Here is a 24,614-nt window from a genome sequence, read left to right as displayed (position 1 = left end):
TTATACTATGATGCCTTACACCATCAGGCAAATGGACTGCCGATAGTAACTAGCCTCTTAGCTAACTCGGCTACAATTACATTTGTTTCAAATATTGATTAATGTACATCGTCCCTTCCCAAATAAACTTTTTTCTCACTTAAGTTTTTATTACGTTTTCAAAAAGATATAAACAGAACAGTACAACAACACCACTCCTCTAAGTGACCTCTTCAGTCTAAACTGATTGCAGGTATCCCCACCCTTAAACAATACAGTTGCACAACGACCGGTTTCATATGCAAATATGGGCGTGACCATTAACTAGAGTTTTGATGGCCATGTGTACTATTCACAGAGGACTGGAGAATGTTTGCAATCACAGCATTGTAAGATGGCGACAGATGTACTCTTAGCCCCCCCCCCCCCACACACACACACACACTCGGTTCAGGGATGGTTATTCCCTCTTAGCATAGATGGCCTCTGACTCCCCGTTCAAACCAGCATTCCCAAGGATGTGCACATCCTCATCCTTGAAAGAGTGGCCACTGGGTGTGGACTGCGGAGTCCTGGTCTGACACTTTAGCTCTCCTGTGCCATCTTACAATGATGGGATTGCAAACATTCCCGAATCTTCTGTGAATAGTACACATTTAAAGTAGTTATTGGTCACACTCCTATATCTGAATAAGAAACTGGTCATTGGTTTTGGTCGTTCTTCTTCTTCTTCTTTCAGCTTCTTTCCTGTTTCTCAGGGGTTGCCAGAGCGGACTTTATAGTTTCCATCACTACCTTTTGGGGGCACGGAAACAATGGCAGCCGTTGTCAACCCGGGCCTTGACTGATCCGGTTGTTTATAAGGGTGGGGATAACTACAGTCAGTTGAGACTGAAGAGGTCACTTAGACGAGCATCTTTTAATAAACGTCGTATCCAGATGAACTGATTCAACCTACTTTGATTTTCTTACCTGGGTTACTTTTTTTTTTCTTTTGGATTTTCCCCCCTTTTTCTCCTCAATTGTATCCAGCCAATTACCCTGTTTTTCCGAGCCGTCCCGGTCGCTGCTCCACCCCCCCTGCCGATCCGGGGGGGGGGGGGGGCTGCAGACTACCGCATGCCTCCTCCTATACATGTGGAGTCGCCAGCCGCTTCTTTTCACCTGACAGTGAGGTGTTTCACCAGGGGGACGTAGCACGTGGGAGGATCACGCTATTCCCCCCAGTTCCCACTCCCCCCAAACAGGCGCCCCGACCGACCAGAGGAGGCGCTAGTGCAGCGGCCAGGACACATACCCAAATCCGGCTTCCCACCCGCAGACACGGCCGATTGTGTCTGTAGGGACGCCCGACCAAGCCGGAGGCAACACGGGGATTCGAGCTGGTGATCCCTGTGTAGGTAGGCAACATAATAGACTGCAACGCTACCCGGGCGCCCCGTGCCGCATGCTTTTTTAATGAACATAATTACCGCAGTGCAACTGACAGTAGCGTTTTGTAGTGAAGGGCTGTGGGAGGTTTAACAGTAGTCTAGGTATGATGACAAAACGGAGTAAAGGAAATGAGCCAGACAAAAGTTTTTGACATTCCCCCCTCAGTTGACCTCACCAACCCCACCAGCTAATGGGAAATTGCAAGGGGAATCACTGAGGCACCATTCTGTGGTGAGGTCAAGCACAGGCGTATTTGCTTATCCCAACAAGGCACTTTCCTTCATGTGAGATCAGCAAAGAAGTATTTCCTTGGATGCTACGTTCGTCTTTGCATTCACCGAAAAGGGATCAGTCTAACAATGCATTACAGGTTCAATTTCTGTGGAAATTTTTACGACTCATCCGGGACATTTGCTCCCCAATCATTGTACATTCTGAAAAGACAGGGTGCCTCGATGACTGAGCTCCATTTTGAAAGACAGATTTAACAACTGTAATTGAATTAAGAAGTCACCGTTTAGGTGAAATATTGTGTCTTGTACCCAAACTGACAGGATGGAAAGAGCCAGATAATGGTTTGTGTTACCTTCCCTAACTGATTACCACACACACACACACACACACACACACACACACACACACACACACAAACACGAGGTTCATCCCCCAGGCTTCTTTGCCCTTGAATTGGGAGGCTTGACCCCATTCAGTCAGGCTATTACCCATCTGTCCAATGAAGGGACAGTAGGGAAGCATTAGAGATGTTGATGGTTTTAGGGGGTATTTTGCCCTTGATGGTTAATAATGATGCAGTTTGTCTGGAATTTCAATAGAAAAGGGGTGGAGTCTGGGTCAAAGTGACTACTGACTTTTCTGTCTCTCCAGTCAACTTTTGAGTGCTTTCTTTAGTGCCGTAGCCTGGTATACAGCCCTTTTATACTCATAATGAATATGTTTTCTTTTTATTAAGATAATTATTGTTCATGCAAAAATAATTGGGAGTGCAGAAGAGAAGTGAAGAAGTGAGTATAGGCAGGGTGGAATGGGTGAAGAGTGTCAGGAGTGATTTGCGACAGAAGGGTACCAGCAAGAGTTAAAGGGAAGGTTTAAAGGGGGTTGTGAGACCAGCTATGTTGTATGGTTTGGACACTGGCACTGATGAAAAGACCAACTGCCTATCCACTCTTCATCCTCTTCGTAGCTGCCCTCACTTCCTCCTCGCTAATCCACCGCACTTCCTGATTCCCACATCATCCAACCCTCTCTCGTTCTCTCATTCATTCATTCATCAGCCCCTAGGAAGTACTCCTTCCACCTTTTCAACACACTCTCCTCTCTTGTCAGTACATTTCCATCTCTATCCTTGATCATCTTAACCTGCTGCACATCCTTCCCAGCTCGGTCCCTCGGTCTAGCCAATCGGTACAAGCCCTTTTCTCCTTCCTTAGTGTCCAACTTCTCATACAACTCACCGTACACCTTCTCCCTTGCCTTTGCCACCTCTCTCTTCACTTTATGCTGCATCTCCTTGTACTCCTGACTACTTTCTGGTGAAGAAGAGAGTGCAGGCAGGGTGGAGTGGGTGGAGAAGAGTATCAGGAGTGATTTGCGACAGAAGGGTACCAGCAAGAGTTAAAGGGAATATTTACAAGATGGTAGTGAGACCAGCTATGTTATATGGTTTGGAGACAGTGGCACTGACAAAAAGACAGGAGGCGGAGCTGGAGGTGGCAGAGTTGAAGATGATAAGATTTTCATTGGGAGTGATGAAGAAGGACAGGATTAGGAACGAGTATATTAGAGGGACAGCTCAGGTTGGACGGTTTGGAGACAAAGCAAGAGAGGCAAGCTTGAGATGGTTTGGACATGTGTGGAGGAGAGATGCTGGGCATATTGGGAGAAGGATGCTGAATGGAGGAGGTTTATGGATGTGGTGAGGGAGGACATGCAGGTGGCTGGTGTGACAGAGGAAGATGCAGAGGACAGGAAGAGATGGAAACGGATGATCCGCTGTGGCGCCCCCTAACGGGAGCAGCTGAAAGTTGTTAGTAGTAGTAGTTACTTAAAAAACCACATCTGAGGATGTAGGGTAGCACTCACCAATTTGAAAAAGGACAGGGACAGTGCTTCATTTTCACCAATTTATTTTGGCCAGCAAAACATGCTAACGTTTCGGCCTACTGCTACAGGCCTTCATCAAAGCATGGTTTTTGTAGGCAACGGAATAGACCACTACGCTACCTGGTCACCCTTTACTACTACTAGTGTTACTACTACTACTACTTTCAGCTGCTGCCGTTAGTGGTCTCCATAGCGGATCATCTGTTTCCATTTCTCCCTCCCTCACTACATCCATAAACCTCCTCTTTGGCCTTCCTCTTTTCCTTTTCCCTGACAGCTCCATTTTCAGCATCCTTCTCCCAATATACCCAGCATCTTTCCTCCACACATGTCCAAACCATCTCAATCTTGCCTCTCTTGTTTTGTCTCCAAACCGTCCAACCTGAGTTGTCCCTCTAATATACTCGTTCCTAATCCTGTCCTTCTTCATCACTCCCAGTGAAAATCTCAGCAGCTTCAACTTTGCCACCTCCAGCTTCACCTCCTGTCTTTTCATCCGTGCCACTGTCTCCAAACGATAATACATAGCTGGTCTCACAACCATCTTGTAAACCTTCCCTTTAACTCTTGCTGGTACCCTTCTGTCACAAATCACTCCTGACACTCTTCTCCACCCACTCCACCCTGCCTGCACTCTCTACTTCACCTCTCTTCTGCACCCCCCGTTACTTTGGGGAGTGGCTACATGAACACCCCCTAATCTATTTAAATGTATGCATAATTAGGGGCATGTCTGCTTTGAGTGACAGGTGAGTCAGGTCCGTTCCAGACCTGGTAGTAATGCGTATCCATGGCATTGCGTTCATTTATATAGCCGTGAACTTGTTTTTGGGTGTTATCCGGTTGATGATCGATCATGTAAAAAGTTATTTTTTTCAGCGAGTCTCTTAGTCACACTAATATCGTTCATGTGAAGCAGCTATCTGCAGCTGGTCTTGTTGTCTTAGAGTGTTATAAATTTGGAATGAGCTGCAGTCAACCAGGAAATGCCAAAGTGAGACTCGTCCATGTAAAACAGTATTGTGGCGAGCCGGTGTGGAAGAATGAGTCGAGAGGTAGAGATCTCTTATAAATCACAACTCCTGTGCCCCATACACCGCACGACCGGGGAGTGCTCTTTATTGTCACACCGGAGAGAACAGACAACAATGCCGCCCCCCCCCCCCCTTGTCGCAGCTGGCAACATCAGTCTAGGTCACAGTCCTCAAGTCAGTCAGTCAGTAACAGTCCCCTACCCAGTCCGAGTCAAACCCCCAAACAAACATCACAATAACCAAAACATGAACACAATATTTAAACACCAACAGTCCCATGAGCCCCTGCGCTCCCCCAGTGCGGAGCCGCTGACAGTCGGAGGGACCACCTCCACCTGTTGCTACAGTATTTTTTCAGCGAATCGTCGTAACGCTTACATTGTTCACGTGAAGCAGCCATGTCGAGTTGGTCTTGTTGTCTTGGCGTGCGATTAATTTGGAATGCAGCTTGGCATGGTGGAGCCAGGTGCAGTCGGGTTGCTGGTATAGGTGGGCGTGCGTAGTGCCCTCGGGTTCTCAGTCAGATCCGCCCCTCGCTCCTCACCAGCTCCACCCTCACATCCTAGTATGGTCACGTGCGGTTTCAAAAAACCAAGATGGTGACGGGAAAATGCCAGACTCGAGGCTTCAAAACTGTAGTCCACAACCCAGTTGGTGAGGTCATGGTTGCTACATCCACTGGTTTTACACAGTCTATGGTCGACCTGTATTTTTATTATAAACAAAACCAACAAGCTGACGATAGTATTCCACTGTGTGTGTTTTTCTTCTCACAGAAGAGGAGTACAAGCGTCTGAGTGAGGCCTTGGCTGATGAAGGCTCCTACAACGCCGTGGCCTTCAAATACAGCGCTGACTACTATGACCCTTCCCAGCCAACAGAAGAAGAAGACGCCAACAGGGAGGCTGGTGAGAACACGCACTTAAACAACAAATTGTATGATCGGGTAGTTTGACACACACACTTGGAAAAAAGGCCTACAGGAGGAGCTGGTCAGTCAGTCAACGTGCATAAGCAGTCTGGTAGATCTGGAACAGGCAGTCTGTAAAAGTGGATTTCTAACAGCACTTTTAGAGATCTAGTTGAATTCTCTGATGCTCTTTTAATTTTCTGACAGGATTTTTAGACGTTAATATTGATAAGGAGTCAGACCAAATTAGCAAAGATTAGATTTTTTAAAAAAAATTTAATTCATTTTTGAATAACATCATGATCAATTCATGATTAGAAACAAAATACCCAGGGTTCCCTATGATATTGATAAGCACATGCACTGAAGGCCAAACAATGTGTGCTGCACGATGCGCTAACCCCATATACAGTGCCTCGCATAAGTATTCAACCCCCACATATCAATCCTTTGTAGAGTACCCTTTTGCTGCAATAACAGCCGTGATTCTCTTGGGGTAAGTATGTAAAGCTGCACATTCTTGCGTGGGCTCGCTTACCCCGTCGGCGTCTCCAACGCAGCCCGCACAGAGCCCCCCCCCCCCCAGAGCCCCCCCCCCCCAGCTTAAAGCTCAGCAAGACTTTCATTAAAACTTTCAGATAAAGTCAGTAAAAAAAAAAAAGAAGTCTGTTCAGTTTGTCCAGTGGACAGTTGGAGGCGTAAAAGCTCCCCCCCTGTTGTATGCGATCTGCGAGTGGGCACTGGAAACTAAACAAATAAACAAAAACAGAAAAAGTACAAGAGAGCACTGTTGAATAACCCCATGTCTTTTATTCCCCCCCTGAAAAACAACAACATGTGGACATTAGAAGAAGAAGCAGAGCAGGAGGAGACTGAGGAGCCGTTTATAGCACCTCCAGGGCTGACCATCCCCCCTGATGTGGAGCTGGTGAGTGTTAAGTGTGTCTATGTATCTACAATTTGGTCAAAACAAAGGCGCAAATGCATCACGGTTTAACCTGATTTTGTGTTCGAGTTCAGTTAATCACAATAAATTGAATTGAATTGAATTAAAAAAAACTTTGTGTTAAACACAGTTTCTATAAGTGTTTAATTACCACTGAGCATACCACTCATATGGCCTATAGGCAGCCTGTAAAACGACTGACACCAGTGAGTAATTAAACTCAGATTAATCCACTGATTAAATCGGAGGCGGGAGTTGCACTGTTGATCGTCACTGCACTCGGTGTCTTGCAAGTGACAGCTCTTTGTAACGGTGGTGCCCACAGACACTGGACTCAAATGTACGGCTCACTGTCAGGTGAAAAGAAGCCACTGGCGACTCCACATGTATCGGAGGAGGCGTATGATAGTCTGCAGCCCTCCCCAGATCGGCAGAGGGGGTGGAGCAGAGACTGGGATGGCTCGGAAGAGTGGGGTAATTGGCTAAGTACAATTGGGGAGAAAAGGAGGTGGGAAAAAAAAGAAAGAAATTAAATTCCCCTCCGGTTATGTAGGTCAGGCCGCTGTCGGCTTGTTGTGTTGGGCGTTGGTAGCCTTGCGTCAGACAACCTCCCCCCTCAGCAGGGATGGGTTCAGAAAGTGTTTCACATTATCAGTGACACTGTTTTCTAATGGATCTGGGTACTTAGAGGTAGGGTTGGAACTCAGGATGTGATACCAAATGTTGGTTCCCGGTAGCAGTTGTACTAGCTAGTTATGGTAACTATCGCGTATTGGTTGAAAACTACTCCAAAGATTAGCCAGTGTTTAAGTCACTTGTATTGAATGCTGAAAAAACACGACAACAGTCTTTTGAATTGACTAATGCACAAGCAATTGACGTAGCAACCATGGATAACTGATGAGATCCAAGCGCTCCTCATTATTTGGTTGGCGGGGGAGGAAACTGGAGAAGCGTGACTTCGTTTGCAATTAGGAGGTGTGTAAAAATTGCTCAGTGTTTTGGGGAGCGGGGTATGCGATGAATGCCAAAAGGATGTTGCCAAAAAAATGAAGCTCATCATTTACCTGTTTTGTGTGAGTGTACACATTTCTACATTGAACTTTGCCCACACCAGAGGTTGTGTGTTTACATCACATGCTGTGTATCAGTAAGGTCATTTTCCTGTTTGAGGTTTTTACCCGGACTCCTCCCTCCCACAACATTCTTAGTTTTTACACAAAACTTTGTCTACCAATATGTTTGAGGAAGGATGTTCTTTTTAAGGACACAACAATGTCCCTATTTTTCCCCCCTTTTCTCCCCAATTGTACCCAGCCAATTACCCCACTCTTGCGAGCCGTCCCGGTCTCTGCCCCCACCCCTTCTGCCGATCCGGGGAGGGCTGCAGACTATCACATGCCTCCTCCGATACATGTGGAGTCGCCAGCCGCTTCTTTTCACCTGACAGTGAGGAGTTTCACCAGGGGGACGTAGCACGTGGGAGGATCACGCTATTCCCCCCAGTTCCCCCTCGCCCTGAACAGGCGCCCCGACCGACCAGAGGAGGTGCTGGTGCAGCGACCAGGACACATACCCACATCCGGCGTCCCACAGACACGGCCAGTCGTGTCTGTAGGGACGCCCGACCAAGCCGGAGATAACACAGGGATTCGAACCGCCGATCCCCATGTTGGTAGGCAAAGGAATAGACCGCTACGCCACCTGGACGCAGAGGCGGACACCCCGGCTTCAGAAAGTAAAAGTCCTACCATGTATTTGTTCTAGCCAGTCACTAAACAAGGGGATCTTGCTCTACCGGGCTGAAGAGTTGTGCTACTTAATTCAGCTGGTGTAGTGCGTGGGTGGAACAAATACGTGGCAGGACTTTTACTTTCTTTTTTTAAAATATATTTCTAGTTTTTCCCCTTATCCCACCCGATTAACCCAATGGCATATGGGCGGAACCCTTGTCGAATAACTCCCCTGGCTCACGTTTCCACAGGAAGGAGATAGGCGTAACACCAGCTTCCTTCAAACTCGTGTCGGCTGCTCTCGCTATTTTACACACTGAAGCCTCGCATGGATCGCATCACCTTCAAGCCGCGAAGGAGGCGTAGGGAGAACGCTTTCAGTTGCTTGGCTGTAGGCGCCCGGGTGGGCCAGAGGGGTCGCTGGAGAACGACGAGTCCCCGAACACTACACCGATCTACACCGACTATCCCTCGGGTAAGGGTGGCCTAATGAATGCCTTACCCCGTGGACGCTCTGGCCGTGACTGGTTACGGCGAGTCTGGGATACGAACCTCCCAGCCACGTGACGAGCGGGTTGCAAGAACGGCGGTTTATTCCGCTCGGCCACCAGAGCAGCGGACTTTTACTTTCTGAAGCCGGGTTGTCCACCTGTGCCTGGATGCCCGGCCCAATTACAGTCTCATAGCCCTGTTCGCCCCTTCCATAGTGTACAGCCAGCAAATATACAGGTTTGCTAAGAAGAAAATGGATGAGCCAAATGGGCAGCCAGCGCATAGCTGATGCAATGTTGATGCTGGATTGCCTTACCTTCGCCACGCTTGCTGAAAGATATATTCCCTGACTCCAGATTCTTGCCTCACATACATTATTCAGATGCCACTTGTCTCGAGGAAAATTTGCTGTGATGCTTGTTAGTCAGAGTAGTACGCCAGCCATCAGTTTTCAAATTTCCTTCTCCACCACAGCGCTAGCACCATGTTACTGCTGCCATTTCATTACCGCTTCATTAAGAATTTCCATAAAATGCTAAGACAGTCTAAATGTTGGAATGTGCGATGGAAGAAAAATGGGAGAATTTTTTTTTTTTTTTTTAATAAAAACATAGAGGAGATTCAGTGGCAGCCATAGTAAAACAAATACATATTTACAGTGCTGCAGAAGTCTTAATATTTGTCAGGCCTGTTTCCGCCGTGAACAAGTGTGACAAATAATGACATGTTTATGATTTTACCATCGCTCTTCCACTGCCGGCTCACATTTCACTGCTGTCTCCGCTGCTGGCATGTGGCCTTTACAGACCATGTACCACTGACACAGCATGGTGTTACAGCTGAATTTCATGATTTTTTTTTTTTTGGTCTTTTTTCAAACCACGAAATACTATAAAAGATATTTATAGTAGTCTGCAGTCTATAAAATTGTTTTCGCATTGGAGTTTTTTTTTAAATTTTAGAAATGTCCCTCACTCCACACGGAGTTTGGAATAATTAACAGTATTTTTCGTTTTTTATTTTTTTTATTTTTAATTTTTAATATCTAGAATGTTTGCCCTGAGATGGACTGGCGGCCCGTCCGGGGTGTTTTCCCCGCCTTCCGCCCTATGACTGCTGGGATATCATCCTAGCATCCCGCGACCCCACTTAGGATAAGCGGCTTGGAAAATGGAGGGATATTTAAAATTGAATTTTTAATATTTAATGATATTTAATATCATTGAATTTTACCTCCTCGGCCATATATTTTATTGTCATCGCTGTACTTGTCTACTGCATAGCAATGGCTGCGCTGTCTTTGTGTTGTGTATTTTTACCTGTTGTTATGGTAATAACTGTTGATACGCGTGCCTGATATGAGTTTGACTGGCAGATTGGCTGTGAGAGGCATCAGCTGGGCAGTGCCTACAGCTGATGTGGTTGACATTATTTCCCCTCTTTTCTCCATTTGTCCATTTGTCATGAGTTAGCTAGCTCCAGCATCACCTCAGACATTTTTTTTTACCTTCTCAACAATATTGTAAGGTTTTTTTATGCTTTTATCTGTATACACGATGATCCGCATATTGGATAAGGTCGGATGATGTGGGGATTGTGAATCAGAAAGTGCGGTGGATTAGCAAGCATGACGTGAGGGTGGCTATGAAGGGGATGAAGAGTGGAAAGATGGTTGGTCCAGATGACATACCTGTGGAGGCATGGAGATGTTTAGGAGAGATGGCAGTGGAGTTTTTAACTAGATTGTTAAACCAAATCCTGGAAAGTGAGAGGATGCCTGAGGAGTGGAGAAGAAGCATTCTGGCACTGACAAAAAGACATGAGGTGGAGCTGGAGGTGGCAGAGTTGATGCTAGGATTTTCACTGGGAGTGATGAAAACGGACAGGACTAGGAACAAGTATATTAGAGGGACAGCTCAGGTTGGACGGTTTGGAGACAAAGCAAGAGAGGCAAGATTGAGATGGTTTGGACATGTGTGGAGGAGAGATGCTGGGTATATTGGGAGAAGGATGCTGAATATGGAGCTGCCAGGGAAGAGGAAAAGAGGAAGGCCAAAGAGGAGGTTTATGGATGTGGTGAGGGAGAACATGCAGGTGGCTGATGTGACAGAGGAAGATGCAGAGGACAGGAACAGATGGAAACGGATGGTCCTCTGTGGCGACCCCTAATGGGAATAGCCGAAAGAAGGAGAAGGAGAAGAAAAAGAAAGAGAAGATCATATACATGTTGAATATATAACTGTAATTTGTCATTGTCGACCTCAATTAGAGGCAGTTCCTTCAGCACTCACTGCAGTAATAACTATTGGGGTCAGTATTGAACTTATCTGAAAAAAAGTGCTTAATTGGCAGCACGGTGGTGCAGTGGTTGGCACTGTCACTTCACAGCAAGAAGGTCCTGGGTTCAAACCCTGGGGTTGTCCAACCTTGGGGGTCATCTCAGGTCATCCTCTGTGTGGAGTTTGCATGTTCTCCCCATGTCTGTGGTGGCTTTTCTCCAGTTTGTCCGGTTTCCCCACCATCAAAAAGACATGCATGTTATGGTTAATACTCCTGCCTGTGCCCCTGACTGAGGCATGGCAAGACGAACTGGAGTTGGTCCCCGGGTGCTGCACGGCGGCTGCCCACCGCTCCAAGCTACACAGCTAGGATGGGTTAAATGCAGTGTAATTTCCCCACGGAGATCATTAAAGTATGTCAAAATAGAAAATAAAGTGGCAAAAAAAAGAGGAAACAGTAAATTATATATGGATAATATTGAACAAACAAACATATCTTAAAACCAATGAATTTCACTTTACATAACTTTCATAAGTTGGACATATCCGCTTACACCCACCAATTTTCTTCTGAAATCCGAGGTTGGTAGCCACATGGTCACTAGACAGAAATCGGTTATCTATTGTGTAGTTATGTCGATTTCTACATATTGGAAAAAGATACAAAAATCAAACCATTGTGTTGTCCTTCCTTGTGTTTTCCCCCAGCCGGCGACTACAAAGACCCACGCCATCATCGAGAGGACGGCCAGCTTTGTGTCTCAACAAGGAGCTCAGTTTGAGATTGTGCTGAAAGCCAAGCAGTCCGGCAACTCCCAGTTCGACTTTCTGCGTTTTGACCATTACCTAAACCCGTACTACAAACACATCCTGCGAGCCATGAAGGAAGGGCGATACAACACGCCCTCTGATGGCAAGCAGGAGCAGTCACAAGGTGAGGGGTATAGAGGGTGATACAACACATATTCATCGTACTCTTTTTGAACTGAAAATGCATTTATGCTATGAAAATGCTAAATGTTTTCAGCTGGGCATGTTCTGTGTTAACTTTATAGGGTTAGTTTATGATAATATTAATATAATATTAATAATAATTATTATTATATCATTCTTTCATTCATTCATTCATTGTACCGGACCATTGTGGTGAAGAGGGAGCTCAGCTGGAAGGCAAAGCTCTCAATTTACCAGTCAATCTTCGTTCCAACCCTCACCTATGGTCATGAGCTTTGGTAGTGACCGAAAGGGTGAGATCGTGGATACAAGCGGCTGAAATGAGTTTCCTCCGTAGGGTGTCTGGGCTCAGCCTTAGAGATAGGGTGAGGAGCTCGGACATCCGGAGGGAGCTCGGAGTAGAGCCACTGCTGCTTCACATCGAAAGGAAGGAGCCAGTTGAGGTGGTTCGGGTATCTGATTAGGATCCCTCCTGGGCACCTTCCTTTAGAGGTTTTCCGGGCACGTCCAACTGGGAGGAGACCCTGGGGTAGACCCAGAACTCGCTGGAGGGACTACATGTCCAATCTGGCCTGGGAACGCCTTGGGATCCCCCAGGAGTAGCTGGAGGGCGCTACTGCAGAGAGGGACGTGTGGAGCACCCTACTTAGCTTGCTGCCACTGCGACCCGACCCCGGAAAAGCGGCTGAAGATGAATGAATGAATATTAAATATATTATTGAATATATAATATTATCATAATAAAAAGTTTATAATAACAGTTTAAGTTTAAGGGTCCATAGGGTTAGTGATTGTTTCAGGAAGGGCATCTGATGTAAAATTTTGCCAATTCAGTGTGCGGATTGACGAGACTATACCGGCTCAGTCGAGGCCCGGCTTAACAACGGCCAGCATTGGTGCCGTGCCCTCACAGGATCCTGATCGAAGCTGTAAAATCCGCTGTGGTGACCCCTGAAAAACAGGGAAAAAGCTGAAAGAAGACGATGTTCTGTGTTAACTTTACTGTGATGTCAACGTTGGTGATTATATTTATATGAATTTTATGGGACTTTGTTGTGTAATAATAATTTCGCGGTATCTGCTGTGATTGAATTCTCATACCATTCTTGCCCTTACTTCCCAGTTGTTCCCCTACAGGTGTTGTTAAATCATGTAAGCGTACACAATTCAGCAATGCAAAAGAATTGTCCTCATTTTGACACTAATCATGTTATGCATGTTTTGATTTTAATGCCCCCCATGCCGTAAAAATGAAACTCAAGTCATGCAGGCTTGGCTCGACAGACATTTGTATTTATGGGCCAAAGTCACCTTTATTTATTTATTATTGTGGCCGAGTAAGTAAGTCAGTAAAGTTTATTTATGTATCACCTTTCACAGAAAGAGCCACAAAGTGCTTCACCACGAAAGAAAAGAAAATGTAAATAATTAAAGATTTAAAACATAAACAGAGAATACACAAGCCCAATATTAAAAAGTAATGCACAAATTAAATATAGACTAAACAAGTGAGTTTCTAGCTGCTTTGTAAAACCGTCTGCAGAGTCAGCAGACAGCAAAGCCAAGGCGAGGGTCTTCCACGGTTCAGGGGCAACTGACGTGAAAGCTCCGTCAGCCTTGGTTTTGACCCGGGTATGAGGTACCTCAGTACACATTTATCAGAGGACCCAAGTGACCTTGATGTCATGCAGTGGCAAATCAGATTGGTGATGTAGGAGGGTGCCTGACCATGCGAGGTGCTGTAGGTAATCACCAAAACCTTACATTTAACCCTGTATTCACCTAGAAGCCGGTGTCAGGATGCCAGAGTGGCGCTAATGTGACAGCACTTTTCACAGAGGCTACAACTTTTTCCCGACCGAATCATCAATTTATGTCTTCTCTTCAGCCTACTACAGATGCAATCACTCTTTAATATATGTTTTCATTTGTTAGCTAGGGTTGTGTAAGGTCAACAAAACTACAACTGATGTGCAGTACTAGCGGGTGAAAAGCAGGGACTCCTATGTATGAATGTATGTTGTCCAAGAATGCATTCTATGATGTCACAATTCTTGTTTTTATGTAAGTTCATACATGGTTTTAGATGCCCAAACCTCTATATCCATCCGTCCATCCTTCCGTTATCCAAGCCGCTTATCGTACCCAGGGTCATGGGGATGCTGGAGCCTATCCCAGCAGTCAATGAGCAGCAGGCGGGGAGACACCCTGGACGGGCCGCCAGTCCATCACAGTCCTCCTTTACATCTAGTTATGAAAATTAAATGCACAGTTATCCGCATAAATACGTGTATAGATAAGTCAATCAGCTTTTCATACCCGTGTGCTTGAAAAACCAGTGCAGTAAGACCAGGAAAGTGAATCAGAGAGGCAACGCCCGATTTTGGAAAATTTGTATTTCATATCATCTCTCTCGTTTACAATGGCCCAAATATTCTATCTCATTACAAGATTCAAGATTGTTTATTTGTTACGGCTCATTATAAAAATGTAAGAGTAAAATGATTGAGTTTCAGCTCCTCAGCACTGCAGCAGCAGCAGCAATAGCAATAAAATAACAACAAAACACAACAAAAAAAGCAGTAATAATGATAAATAGTGTGTGACGTTAGGTGCTGTGTGTGTGTGTGTGTGTGTGTGTGTGTGTGTGTGTGTGTGTGTGTGTAGGCCCAGCCTTAATAAATATGCATATGTGTGTAGTTGTTTGCATATTTGTGTGTGTTTGTGTATGCCAAGCTACTTCTGTGTGTGTGTGTGTGTGTGTGTGTGTGTAAACTGATGATCGCATCTTCCCTAATCTGTTTCTTTGTTTTTAATCTTCCTGAAGAATCTCAGTCTGATGACTCAGACGAGGATGGGGATGGAAGCTACCTTCATCCGAGCCTGTTTGCCCCTAAAAAGTGCTCTCGCCTGGAAGAGCTGATGAAGGTAATATCTCATGCAGTTATTACTTTCAGTAATCTTGTACACCTATCATCTGAGAGCTCAGAAATGCCCTGCTCGTATCCTTTTCGCCATATAATTCTTCACAGGGGGTTGAGGAGAATTATTATAATTTGAAGCAATGGGGCGTGCGGGTGGCGTAGCGGTCTATTTCTTTGCTTACCAACATGAGGATCGCCGGTTTGAATCCCTGTGTTACCTCCGGCTTGATCGGGCGTCCCTACAGACACAATTGCCTCCGAGGGGGAAGCTGGATGTGGGTATGTGTCCTGGTCGCTGCACTAGCGCCTCCTCTGGTCAGTCGGGGCAGCTGTTCAGGGGGGGAGGGGGAACTGGGGGGAATAGCGTGATCCTCCCATGCGCTACATCCCCCTGTCAGGTGAAAGGAAGCAGCTGGCGACTCCACATGTATCGGAGGAAGCATGTGGTAGTCTGCAGCCCTCCCCGGATCGGCAGAGCGGGTGGAACAGTGGCCGGGACGGCTCGGAAAATAGGGTAATTGGCCTAGTAGAATTGGGAAGAAAAAGAGGGAAAAAGTAAAAAAAAAGAAAAACGAAGTAGTGGTGCCTCTAACTTATTTCTAGTCTTTTTACTACATGTACTCAAATTTGCATTTTTCATAGGGATCAACCTCTCACTAATTCTGACCTTGGATATCTTTTTTAAAACATGTTCTAAAGAAATCCTTGCAGATTACCATCGAATTTTTACATTCAAAGACAGATTGTTGCTTGGCTTTGATTTAATGATTAATTTAGTAAAATAGCAACAGAACTTTGAAGTTCTGTAGCTATTTTTCAACTTGTGTGTTGTTAAGACTGAGGTTATCAACGATCAGGTGTTTTCTTCTTCATTTCCTAATTTGTTATTGCAGTGTGTACTTCCAAGACAAAACGCTTTTCAAAATAGATTCCTGGGCGTCCGGGTAGCGTACCGGTCTATTCCGTTGCCTGCCAATACGAGAATCATCAGTTCGAATCCATGTGTTACCGCTGGCTTGATCAGGCGTCCCTATAGACACAATTGGCAGCGTCTGCAGTTGGGAAGCCGGATGTGGGTATGTGTCCTGGTCGCTGCACTAGCGCCTCCCCTGGTCGGTCAGGGCGGCTGTTCAGGGGGGAAGGGGGAATAGCGTGATCCTCCCACACGCTACGTCCCCCTAGTGAAACTGCTCACTGTCAGAAGAAAAGAAGCGGCTGGCGACTGACTCCACATTTATCGGAGGAGGCATGTGGTAGTCTGCAGCCCTCCCCGGATCGGCAGAGGGGGTGGAGCAGTGACCGGGATGGCTCAGAAGAGTGGTGTAATTGGGGAGAAATCCCCCCCCAAAAAGAAAAAGGATAAAAAAAATAGATTCCTAATTCACAAGCTGCTCGCCACTCTTTCCGAAATATTAAAAATGTAACACCTTTCATTTTTACCTTTTAAGTCACTTCATATAATTTTTTGCAGTGTATGGGTTTTAGTAATCCCTCTGCTTATTTGGTCAACTCAGAGTGCATAAACTGGTTGGCAATAACATCTGTATGTAGTCATTCATACTGTTGTAATTGACTCCTTTAATAAGCATCTGGCAAAAGCTAAGTATTCAAATCTGCCAGAACAATATTTAACAGACAAAGGCATCGTAACAGGCTCTTGAAATTGACATCTTTTTGTAGCCTCTACAAGTTATGGACCCCGACCATCCACTGGCAGAGCTCGTACGAAAAGCCAAACAGGAAAGAAATGGTTCTGCCTTGGTGACCAAACCAGGAGAAACTGTAGAGCCAACAGCTTCCAGTGTGCCGACACAGTACCCTGCTGACTGTGAGTATACCTTTTTCATTTTTGACAACAAAGGTTGGGCAGCTGTGGAATCAACACCTTAGGGACTTATTTCTTTATACATGCTCAATAATCTAGGTAAGGAAATCCCAGAAAGGTGACTCAGTTCATCTAGACACAATGTTTATTGAGAGAAACATTTCATCACTCATCCAAGTGAATTTGTCAGTTTCAACTGACTGCAGGTATCCCCCAACCTTATGAACAGCACAGTTGCATAACGACCAAAACCAACGATTGGTTTCATGTGCAAATAGGTGTGACCATTAACTAGAGTTTCAATGGCCATGTGTACTATTCACAGAGGATTGGGGAATAATTTGCAATCACAGCATTCTAAGATGGTGAGAGATGTAGAGTATATATGTCGCCATCTTATAATGCTGTGATTACAACAGATATAGATAATTTAAAAATTTTATTATTAACATTCAAAGCGCTTCATAATCTATCCCCTGCTTATCTCATAGACCTCATTCAAACTTACACTCCATCTTGCTCTCTGCGCTCTTCACCAGCAGGTCTGTTGGCACTACTAGCCATCAATCTCAGCGCAGGGTGCCAGGGCTTTCTCCTGTGCTACACCCAAACTCTGGAACTCGATTTCCCATCACTTCCTCTTATTGGACTCCATTACAGAATTCACAACTGCTCTTAAAAACCACCTTTTTAAACTAGCATACTTACTTTAACAGCATCAAACTCATCTTGTATTTAATAATAATAATGATAATAAAACAATTATTTGTGGGCACCTTTCAGAGCACTCAAGGAAACCTTACAGAATACAGTTAAAAAAACAAGCAGCACTGTATCAGACAGCATAAAATCAAAACAAAGCAGGGTAGACAATAAAAAGTTAATACAACAGATAAGTATAAAATCATCATCTGCACAAAACTCAATGAAGCGTGGAACAGACTGAATATGCCAGTTTGAAAAGGTACGTTTTGAGATGGGAATGAAGGTTGAAAGAGAATCAGTGTTGCGAATGTCTTGCGGGAGAGAGTTCCATAGGGGGCAGAATGACTGAAGGCTCTAGACCCCGTGGTAGTCAAGCGGGCCAATGGTGTAGTGAGTTGAAGAGCAGAAGAGGATCTGAGAGTGTGGGAGGGCATGTGGATATGAAGGAGTTCAGAAAGATATGAAGGAGCTAGGTTATTAAGGGCCTTAAAGGTGAGAAGCAGGATCTTGAAGTCAATACAGTATTTAACAGGGAGCCAGTGGAGTTGCTGAAGAACAGGAGTGATATGATCTATGGAAAGAGTTCTGGTATTGATACGGGCAGCTGAATTCTGGACCAATTGAAGTTTATGAAGACACTGGAGGGGAAGACCAAAGACGATAGAATTGCAGTAGTCAATACGGGATGTAACCAAATGAGTGTGGTGGTGCCATTAGGTGTAAGTGATGTGCGAAGACAATTAATATTGCGTAGGTGGAAGTATGCAGACCGAGTAACATTGTTGCTGTGAGCTTCAAAAGATAATGTGCTGTCCAAGATGACACCCAGACTCTTAACCTGAGGCAATGGAGGAACTATAAAATTGTCAATAGAGAAAAACTATCAGGTTTAGCCAAAGTAGATTTAGTATGTACTAGGAGGACCTTGGTTTTATCACTTAAGTTTGAGGAAGTGGTATGAAAACCAGGATTTCATTTATAGTAAGCAGTCAGAAAGGGAAGTGGGTGCAAGAGTGGAGGTAGGCTTGGTGGATAGATAAAGCTGGGAGTCATCTGCATAGCAGTGAAATTGAATGCCAAATTTCCTGAAAATATGGCCAAGAGATAATAAATAGGAGGGGTCCCAATACAGAACCCTGGGGAACACCGGTAGTAACAGGAAAGGATTTTCATCTCAAAATTTTAAGTTGGACAAACTGACTGTGGCCAGAGAGATATGATCTAAACCAGTCAAGGGGGGTGCCAGTTATTCCATTGGAAGGTAATCTCTCTAGGAGGATGTGATGTTAGATGGTATCAAAGGCTGCACGCAGCTCAAGAAGGACAAGAATGGTTAAGAGCCCAGAGTCAGCTACCATCAACGGATCATTAGTGATTTTCACCAAGGCTGTCTCCGTACTGTGCATGGAGCGAAAACCAGACTGGAATTATGCAAACAGGTTGTTGTGCATCAAAGGAGCGTGTACCTGAGATGCGGCTGTTCTTTCAAGTGTTTCAGAAAGAAATGGTAAATATGAGATCGGGCGAAAATTATTCAAATTGTTAGGGTCCGCACCAGGTTTCTTGAGTATTGGAGTTATTGCAGCTGTTTTGAGCGATGAGGGAGCAAGACCAGAGGTAATGGAGGAATGTATGATATCAGTTATTAAAGAGGATAGAAAAGGTAGACAGGCTTTTACTAAATGATTAGGAAGGGGGGTCTAGCTGACAGGTAGGTGATTTGGATTTGCGAATAAGACTGGATATTTCTGCTACAGTTGGGAGTTTAAAACTAGATAGTGAAGAAGAGAGAGGAACATAGAAGGGTGAATCGGATAAACTCTATGCAGTATTGTTTGACGAGGTCAATTGCTGATGAATATTTTCAATTTTGGCATTAAAAAAAGGTCATGAAGGTGTTACATTGAGCAATTGAATTTAACTCATGCTGGTGTATTGCTTATTGTGTGTTTTATTGTTTTTGATGTAAAGTGACCTTGAGTGTCATGAAAGGCACCTTTAAATAAAATGTTTATTATTATTATTATTATTATTGTTGTTGTTGTTTGTATGATTAACTCAACTGTTCAGAGTAATGGGGAGTGCGAAAGAGAGGTGAAGAGGGAGTGCAGGCTGGGTGGAGAGGGTGGAGAAGAGTGTCAGGAGTGATTTGCAACAGAAGGGTACCAGCAAGAGTTAAAGGGAAGGTTTACAAGATGTTAGTGAGACCAGCTATGTTGTATGGTTTGGAGACAGTAACTTGACTCTACCCAACAAAAAACGGTTTGATAGACTCATCAAATGGGCTAGTAATATTTCAGGGACAATATAAGCCCAGTTTATTGACCTTCATAATAGGAAGGTGTTCAGAAAGGTTACTTCCCTTCTGGAGTGCCAAGGTCACTCCCTTTGGCCAGAGTTTGAGCTGTTACCGTCATGTTGTCTGTTGAGGATGCCCTGTATTAGGACTAAGAGATACAAGGCTTCCTTTGTCCCCACTGCCATCCAATTGTTAAATGGTAGATAGTATTCATCTGTTGTCTTCAGATTGCTTGTTTCCTTGGTCTGTGTATTTGAACTCCTATGGTTCTCCCTGCCCGCTATGTCCTGTTGTCAGTTCTACCTTGGTGTTTGTATTTTTTGTTTTTGTGTGAGAGTTTTATTATACTGGCTGCAAATTATGTTCCCTGCAAGGGACAATAAAGATACTTTGACTTTTGACTTTGACTTATGAAAAGACAGAAGTCAGTCTTGTGTGTCTACCACTCAGTATCAAACAGCATCCTTAAAAAAAAAAAAAAAACTCTGATAATAGGCTTTTTGGTTATCTGCAATACAAAAAGTATTTTTGACCACAGGGCTTTTTTTTCTCAGACCTTGCTCTATTGGACCATTTTATTTGACAGAGTTCAGGTCTTGGTTGTTCTATATAATACCCTGAATATCCGTCATGGTCTGGACTCATGGCAAAAGGATTTTCACCACCTTCCAGCTGAAGGATACTAAGCACATTGCTTCTGCTGTGTTAGAAAATGAATCCTAATGTAGTCTTATCCTTGTGGATTTGATCCACATTTGGGGTTGTTGATTTGGGCACCCTGACAAATTGAATTTGCCGTGGTGTGAGCAGCCTTGCTGTTTGTTCTACCGTGAATCTGAGTGGACAGAATCCAAATCTGGTTATGGAAACAGATGCAAAGGTGTTTGCAATGTATTCTTTATATTATGGCTTACACAGTAAAACTGCTTCTTAATGTAACGGTTAAATTTAAGATGTGTTGGTGTTCAGTTATCACTGTCCTTATAGGCATTTCATTTTTGAAGACGTACTTAATGATTTAAATTTGATTTCCTAGTTTTCTAGCCTGCTTGAATAAAACATATGAGAAGGGAATTAATTCCTCATTTTTGGTTTATATTTCACCTTAGGCTGTTGCAAGCTTTTTCAAGTGATGAAGGAGGTGTTTCCTAGGTTAAAGTCTGGTCAGCATTTGGGCATCCTCGAAGGATATTTCCTATTATCTGGCTAGTATCGCTCAAATGTCACCATAGTCTATTTGGTTTATCTTCACCCAAAAATGAGAAACCGTCTCAGTTTTACAGAGCTAAGCTGAGCTGAGTGTGTAGACGTGTCTTAACACTAGAACGACCGGGACTTCACTGCTACCTAAAACAACCATGGGCTGTCAAAATGACAGCCGGTTTTTAAACTCTATATTCTGTCAGGATAAATACCCAGTTGAGATACTAATGCATTACATATGTCAGTATGTCTGTTAAGAAACTAACTGACACCAAAATTAACATTTCAACAACTTCAATACTATTTTTCAAACAATTTGAAATGGCCGCTGTCCAACGCCTGTAAATACTGCAACGCCTCGGTGGTAGTCATGGTGCGTCTGTAACGATGTCTGTAACCAGACATGTTGGAAATAATCAAAAATCAAGTTTAGACTATTTCTCTGCACTGGAGAATGCCAGTGTGTTTCTAGGACAGAGCAACGAACTTCACGAAACAAATGACTCGACCAACACACGTCGTAAATCCTGACATGATGCGCACGGGCACACGCAAATTACGTGCGGTCATTTTGACCGCTTATGGTTGTTTTAGGTAGATCTTATTGTAACTTTTTTTTTTGTGCAATTGATCTAAAACTCATTTTAATGCTAATATATGCAATTTTAGGTGCATTCAGGGAGCGGCAGGTCTGTATCTTTTTTTTTCCCCACCAAGTTATTCAACTCTGAAAATTCAACACGGTCATAATGGCCTTCTTGGTCATTCTGGTGTTAATTAACAGACATCTAAAGTTTTTTTTTCTTTAACAAGAGGAGCAATGTTCATTTGAAAGAGACCCAGAGCAACAGTCTGCCACGAAAGACTCGGATATCATTTTTCCAGTGCACTAGCTTACAGCAATAAGATCATTTTGGGATATTTTTGCACCCAAACATCAGCCTTTTGATGTCTGTTTGTGGTTCAAGTTCCAAGAGAAAAGCCCTGAAAAACTGCCGCTTACGTGTATCAAAGGCTTCTGACAGACAGTATACGTCAATAGTACCCTGCACCACCGACCAATGAGGATTACATTGAATAGGAGTGATCACAGAGGTGTCTCAGATTGTTCCAGCATGGCATTGTATTTGGTTCCTCATAACCTTGAAAGTATTTTAACAAAGATGAAGGGTGGCTTCACCCACAATTGTTGATGCTGACTCCATTCTGCTAAGACTGAATGACATTGCCCCCCCCCCCCAACTGTATTGATCTGTCTGCATTTAGTCAAGCTGCAGCACACATTTCAAAAATCACTCATTTCATTACTGAAACTTCGGTTCCTCCCACTAACTTTGAGGCCATGTATATATGAAAGTAGACTGACTGAAATACAATATGTGGTTCTAATTTCGAAAGGAATGTGTCTGTGGAGAATTGTAGATCGACGTTCATTTCTTGAATGCAGATCCTGGTAACTCACTCATAATACAGTGAGCAGTGTCAGCCAGCTATATCGGTCTGTAGGTGAACGTTTTCAATCGATCAGAACAATTACACCTTGTCTGCCGGGGACACCTTCATAACCGCGTGTTTACCAATGTCCTCAAGTGTTCGCTTGTCTGGAGCGAATTGATCTGGTCCTCAAGGGAAAGAATATGGAAAATTTAGCTCCTGGAGAAAATGTGTTTTCAAGGTGTTGTCACGGTGGTCATGGTAGTTTGAAACTGGTATTAAAGCTGAAATCTGGAACACTTCACCATTAATAAATCATTATTTTGTCCATCTGGTCTAGGAAGTCAGGTTGCACAATAATAACGTGCATCTTTACCACGTTTGAACTCACGCTTCAGTCTCTGTAAGCCGCTGCTACAAAATGTTGGCTTGGGTCACATGGGGTGCAGCAGCAAACATGCATGTTGGAAATAACTCCAGCAGGAAAAATATATTTAAATGTGATGACAATCTGGTGATGCTTCTGTAGTGTTCCCATGTTGGACAGTGCTTCAATATAGTTATATAATAATAATAATGATAGATTGAATTTGTTGCCTACCAACACTGGGATCGCTGGATCGAATCCCTGTGTTACCTCCGGCTTGGTTGGTCGGGCGTCCCTACAGATACAACTGGCCATGTCTGTGGGTGGGAAACCGGATGTGGGTATGTGTCCTGGTCGCTCCACTAGCACCTCCTCTGGTCGGTCGGGATGCCTGTTTGGGCGGGAGGGGGAACTGGGGGGAATAGTGTGATCCTCCCACATGCGATGTCCCCCTGGTGAAACTCCCCACTGTCAGGTGAAAAAAAAGTGGCTAGCAACTCCACATGTATCGGAGGAGGCATGGTAGTCTGCAGTCCCCCTGGATCGGCAGAGGGGAGGGGCAGCAACCGGTACAGCTCGGAAGAGTTGGGTAATTGGCCGGATACAATTAGGGAGAAAAAGGAGGGGGGGGGGGAGAAGGTCCTGGGTTCGAACCCCAGGCTAGTCCAACCTTGGGGGTCGTCCCAGGTCGTCGTCTGTGTGGAGTTTGCATGTTCTCCCCGTGTCGGTGTGGGTTTCCTACCGGTGTTCCAGTTTCCTCCCACAGTCCAAAGACATGGAGGTCAGGTGAATCGGCCGTACTAAATTGTCCCTAGATGTGAATGTGTGGGCCCTGTGATGGACTGGCGGCCTGTCCAGGGTGTCTCCCTGCCTGCCGCCCAGTGACTGCTGGGATAGGTTCCAGCACCCCGTAACCCCACTTAGGATAAGCGGCTTGGATAATGGATGGATGGATGAATTTGTATAGCGCTTCTCATCTGGGGAGACAGATCTCGAAGCGCTTCACAGATAAATGAACGCATCCCACAAAAATCCCAGGTAAAAAAAGCAGCTAAAAAAGAATGGGGTAACAGATTCAATTCTCTTGCTGAGTGGGAAGAGACAAGGTACAACCATACATCCAAAGTCTTTCCAATGCTTGACATATATTAGACTGCCTGCCTGTGTTGGCTTTGGTCCGAGTATGCCATTTTCACAAGGGTGGGAACTGTTTACTGCTGAGCTGATGGAACAGAGGCAAAAATGGCTGCTGCACCTTGTTTGTTGTCTGAGAAAACCTGTTGCAACAGGCGTATTTCTCTGTCTCCTACATTGCACTATACGGGAGTACTGCTTTTACTGCATTATTGATTGCATGACCGGCACAATCACTAAATCGTCATCACATCTCAAATGGATTGAATGACAACGGAGAGAAATCACGGATGTCAGCTACCCTCCTCACTGTGGGAGATTCCCAAAAATCCACCATTCTTTTCAATGGGACAAAAAAAACAAAAACATTAAATGTCTGAAACATGGGTGAAGGCTCTCACCACCAAAAATCAGTTGTTCCTCTGCCCAAGGGCCCGCTGCTCGCAGATTATTTGGTGAGAATCTGTCCGTTCTTTAGACAGACAACAGAATGGACAAACAAGGGGGAAAAAAAACCATTACCTCCTTTAAAGTGGTAATAGTTTCATCTAATACCTAATGGAAAGTAAGAAGAAAAAAAAAGGAGCACTTGCATAACAAATCCTAATGAGGTTGGAGGAGTACTTACCATTAAAATGAGTTCTAACTGGTTCAGTAAATGTCCTTTTAGGCACCCCTATGCTGATGCATTTCTTCCCCTCAGCTTATATGAAGGTAAAATAACCTTCAGGACAAATTAAGTGACGCAAACCAATGGCAGCTCTGTGAATCTCAAGAGAGAATCCTCACAAGACATCAGAATGAGTCCCATCTGTGCCCGCCCCAAGTTATTCAATACCCC

The 24,614-nt window shown here is 44.5% G+C and overlaps 1 protein-coding gene across 3 annotated transcripts in view; it reads left to right on the top strand.

The window, feature by feature from the left end:
* sfswap (splicing factor SWAP) overlaps nucleotides 1–24,614 on the top strand; it is a 135,139-nt gene that overhangs the window by 8,725 nt on the left and 101,800 nt on the right. For all 3 annotated transcript variants that reach the window (XM_056290568.1, XM_056290569.1, XM_056290566.1), the window contains exons 3-7: nucleotides 5,345–5,476; nucleotides 6,327–6,406; nucleotides 11,637–11,862; nucleotides 14,710–14,810; nucleotides 16,487–16,634. In XM_056290568.1, coding sequence (XP_056146543.1) covers nucleotides 5,345–5,476; nucleotides 6,327–6,406; nucleotides 11,637–11,862; nucleotides 14,710–14,810; nucleotides 16,487–16,634 — 687 coding nt within the window. The remainder of the gene's footprint in view (nucleotides 1–5,344; nucleotides 5,477–6,326; nucleotides 6,407–11,636; nucleotides 11,863–14,709; nucleotides 14,811–16,486; nucleotides 16,635–24,614) is intronic.

The sequence above is a fragment of the Lampris incognitus genome, chromosome 12 (genome assembly GCF_029633865.1).
Source record: "Lampris incognitus isolate fLamInc1 chromosome 12, fLamInc1.hap2, whole genome shotgun sequence".
NCBI lineage: Eukaryota > Metazoa > Chordata > Actinopteri > Lampriformes > Lampridae > Lampris > Lampris incognitus.
The sequence above is the reverse complement of the archived record's forward strand: the minus strand, read 5'-3'. Positions and strand labels throughout refer to the sequence as shown.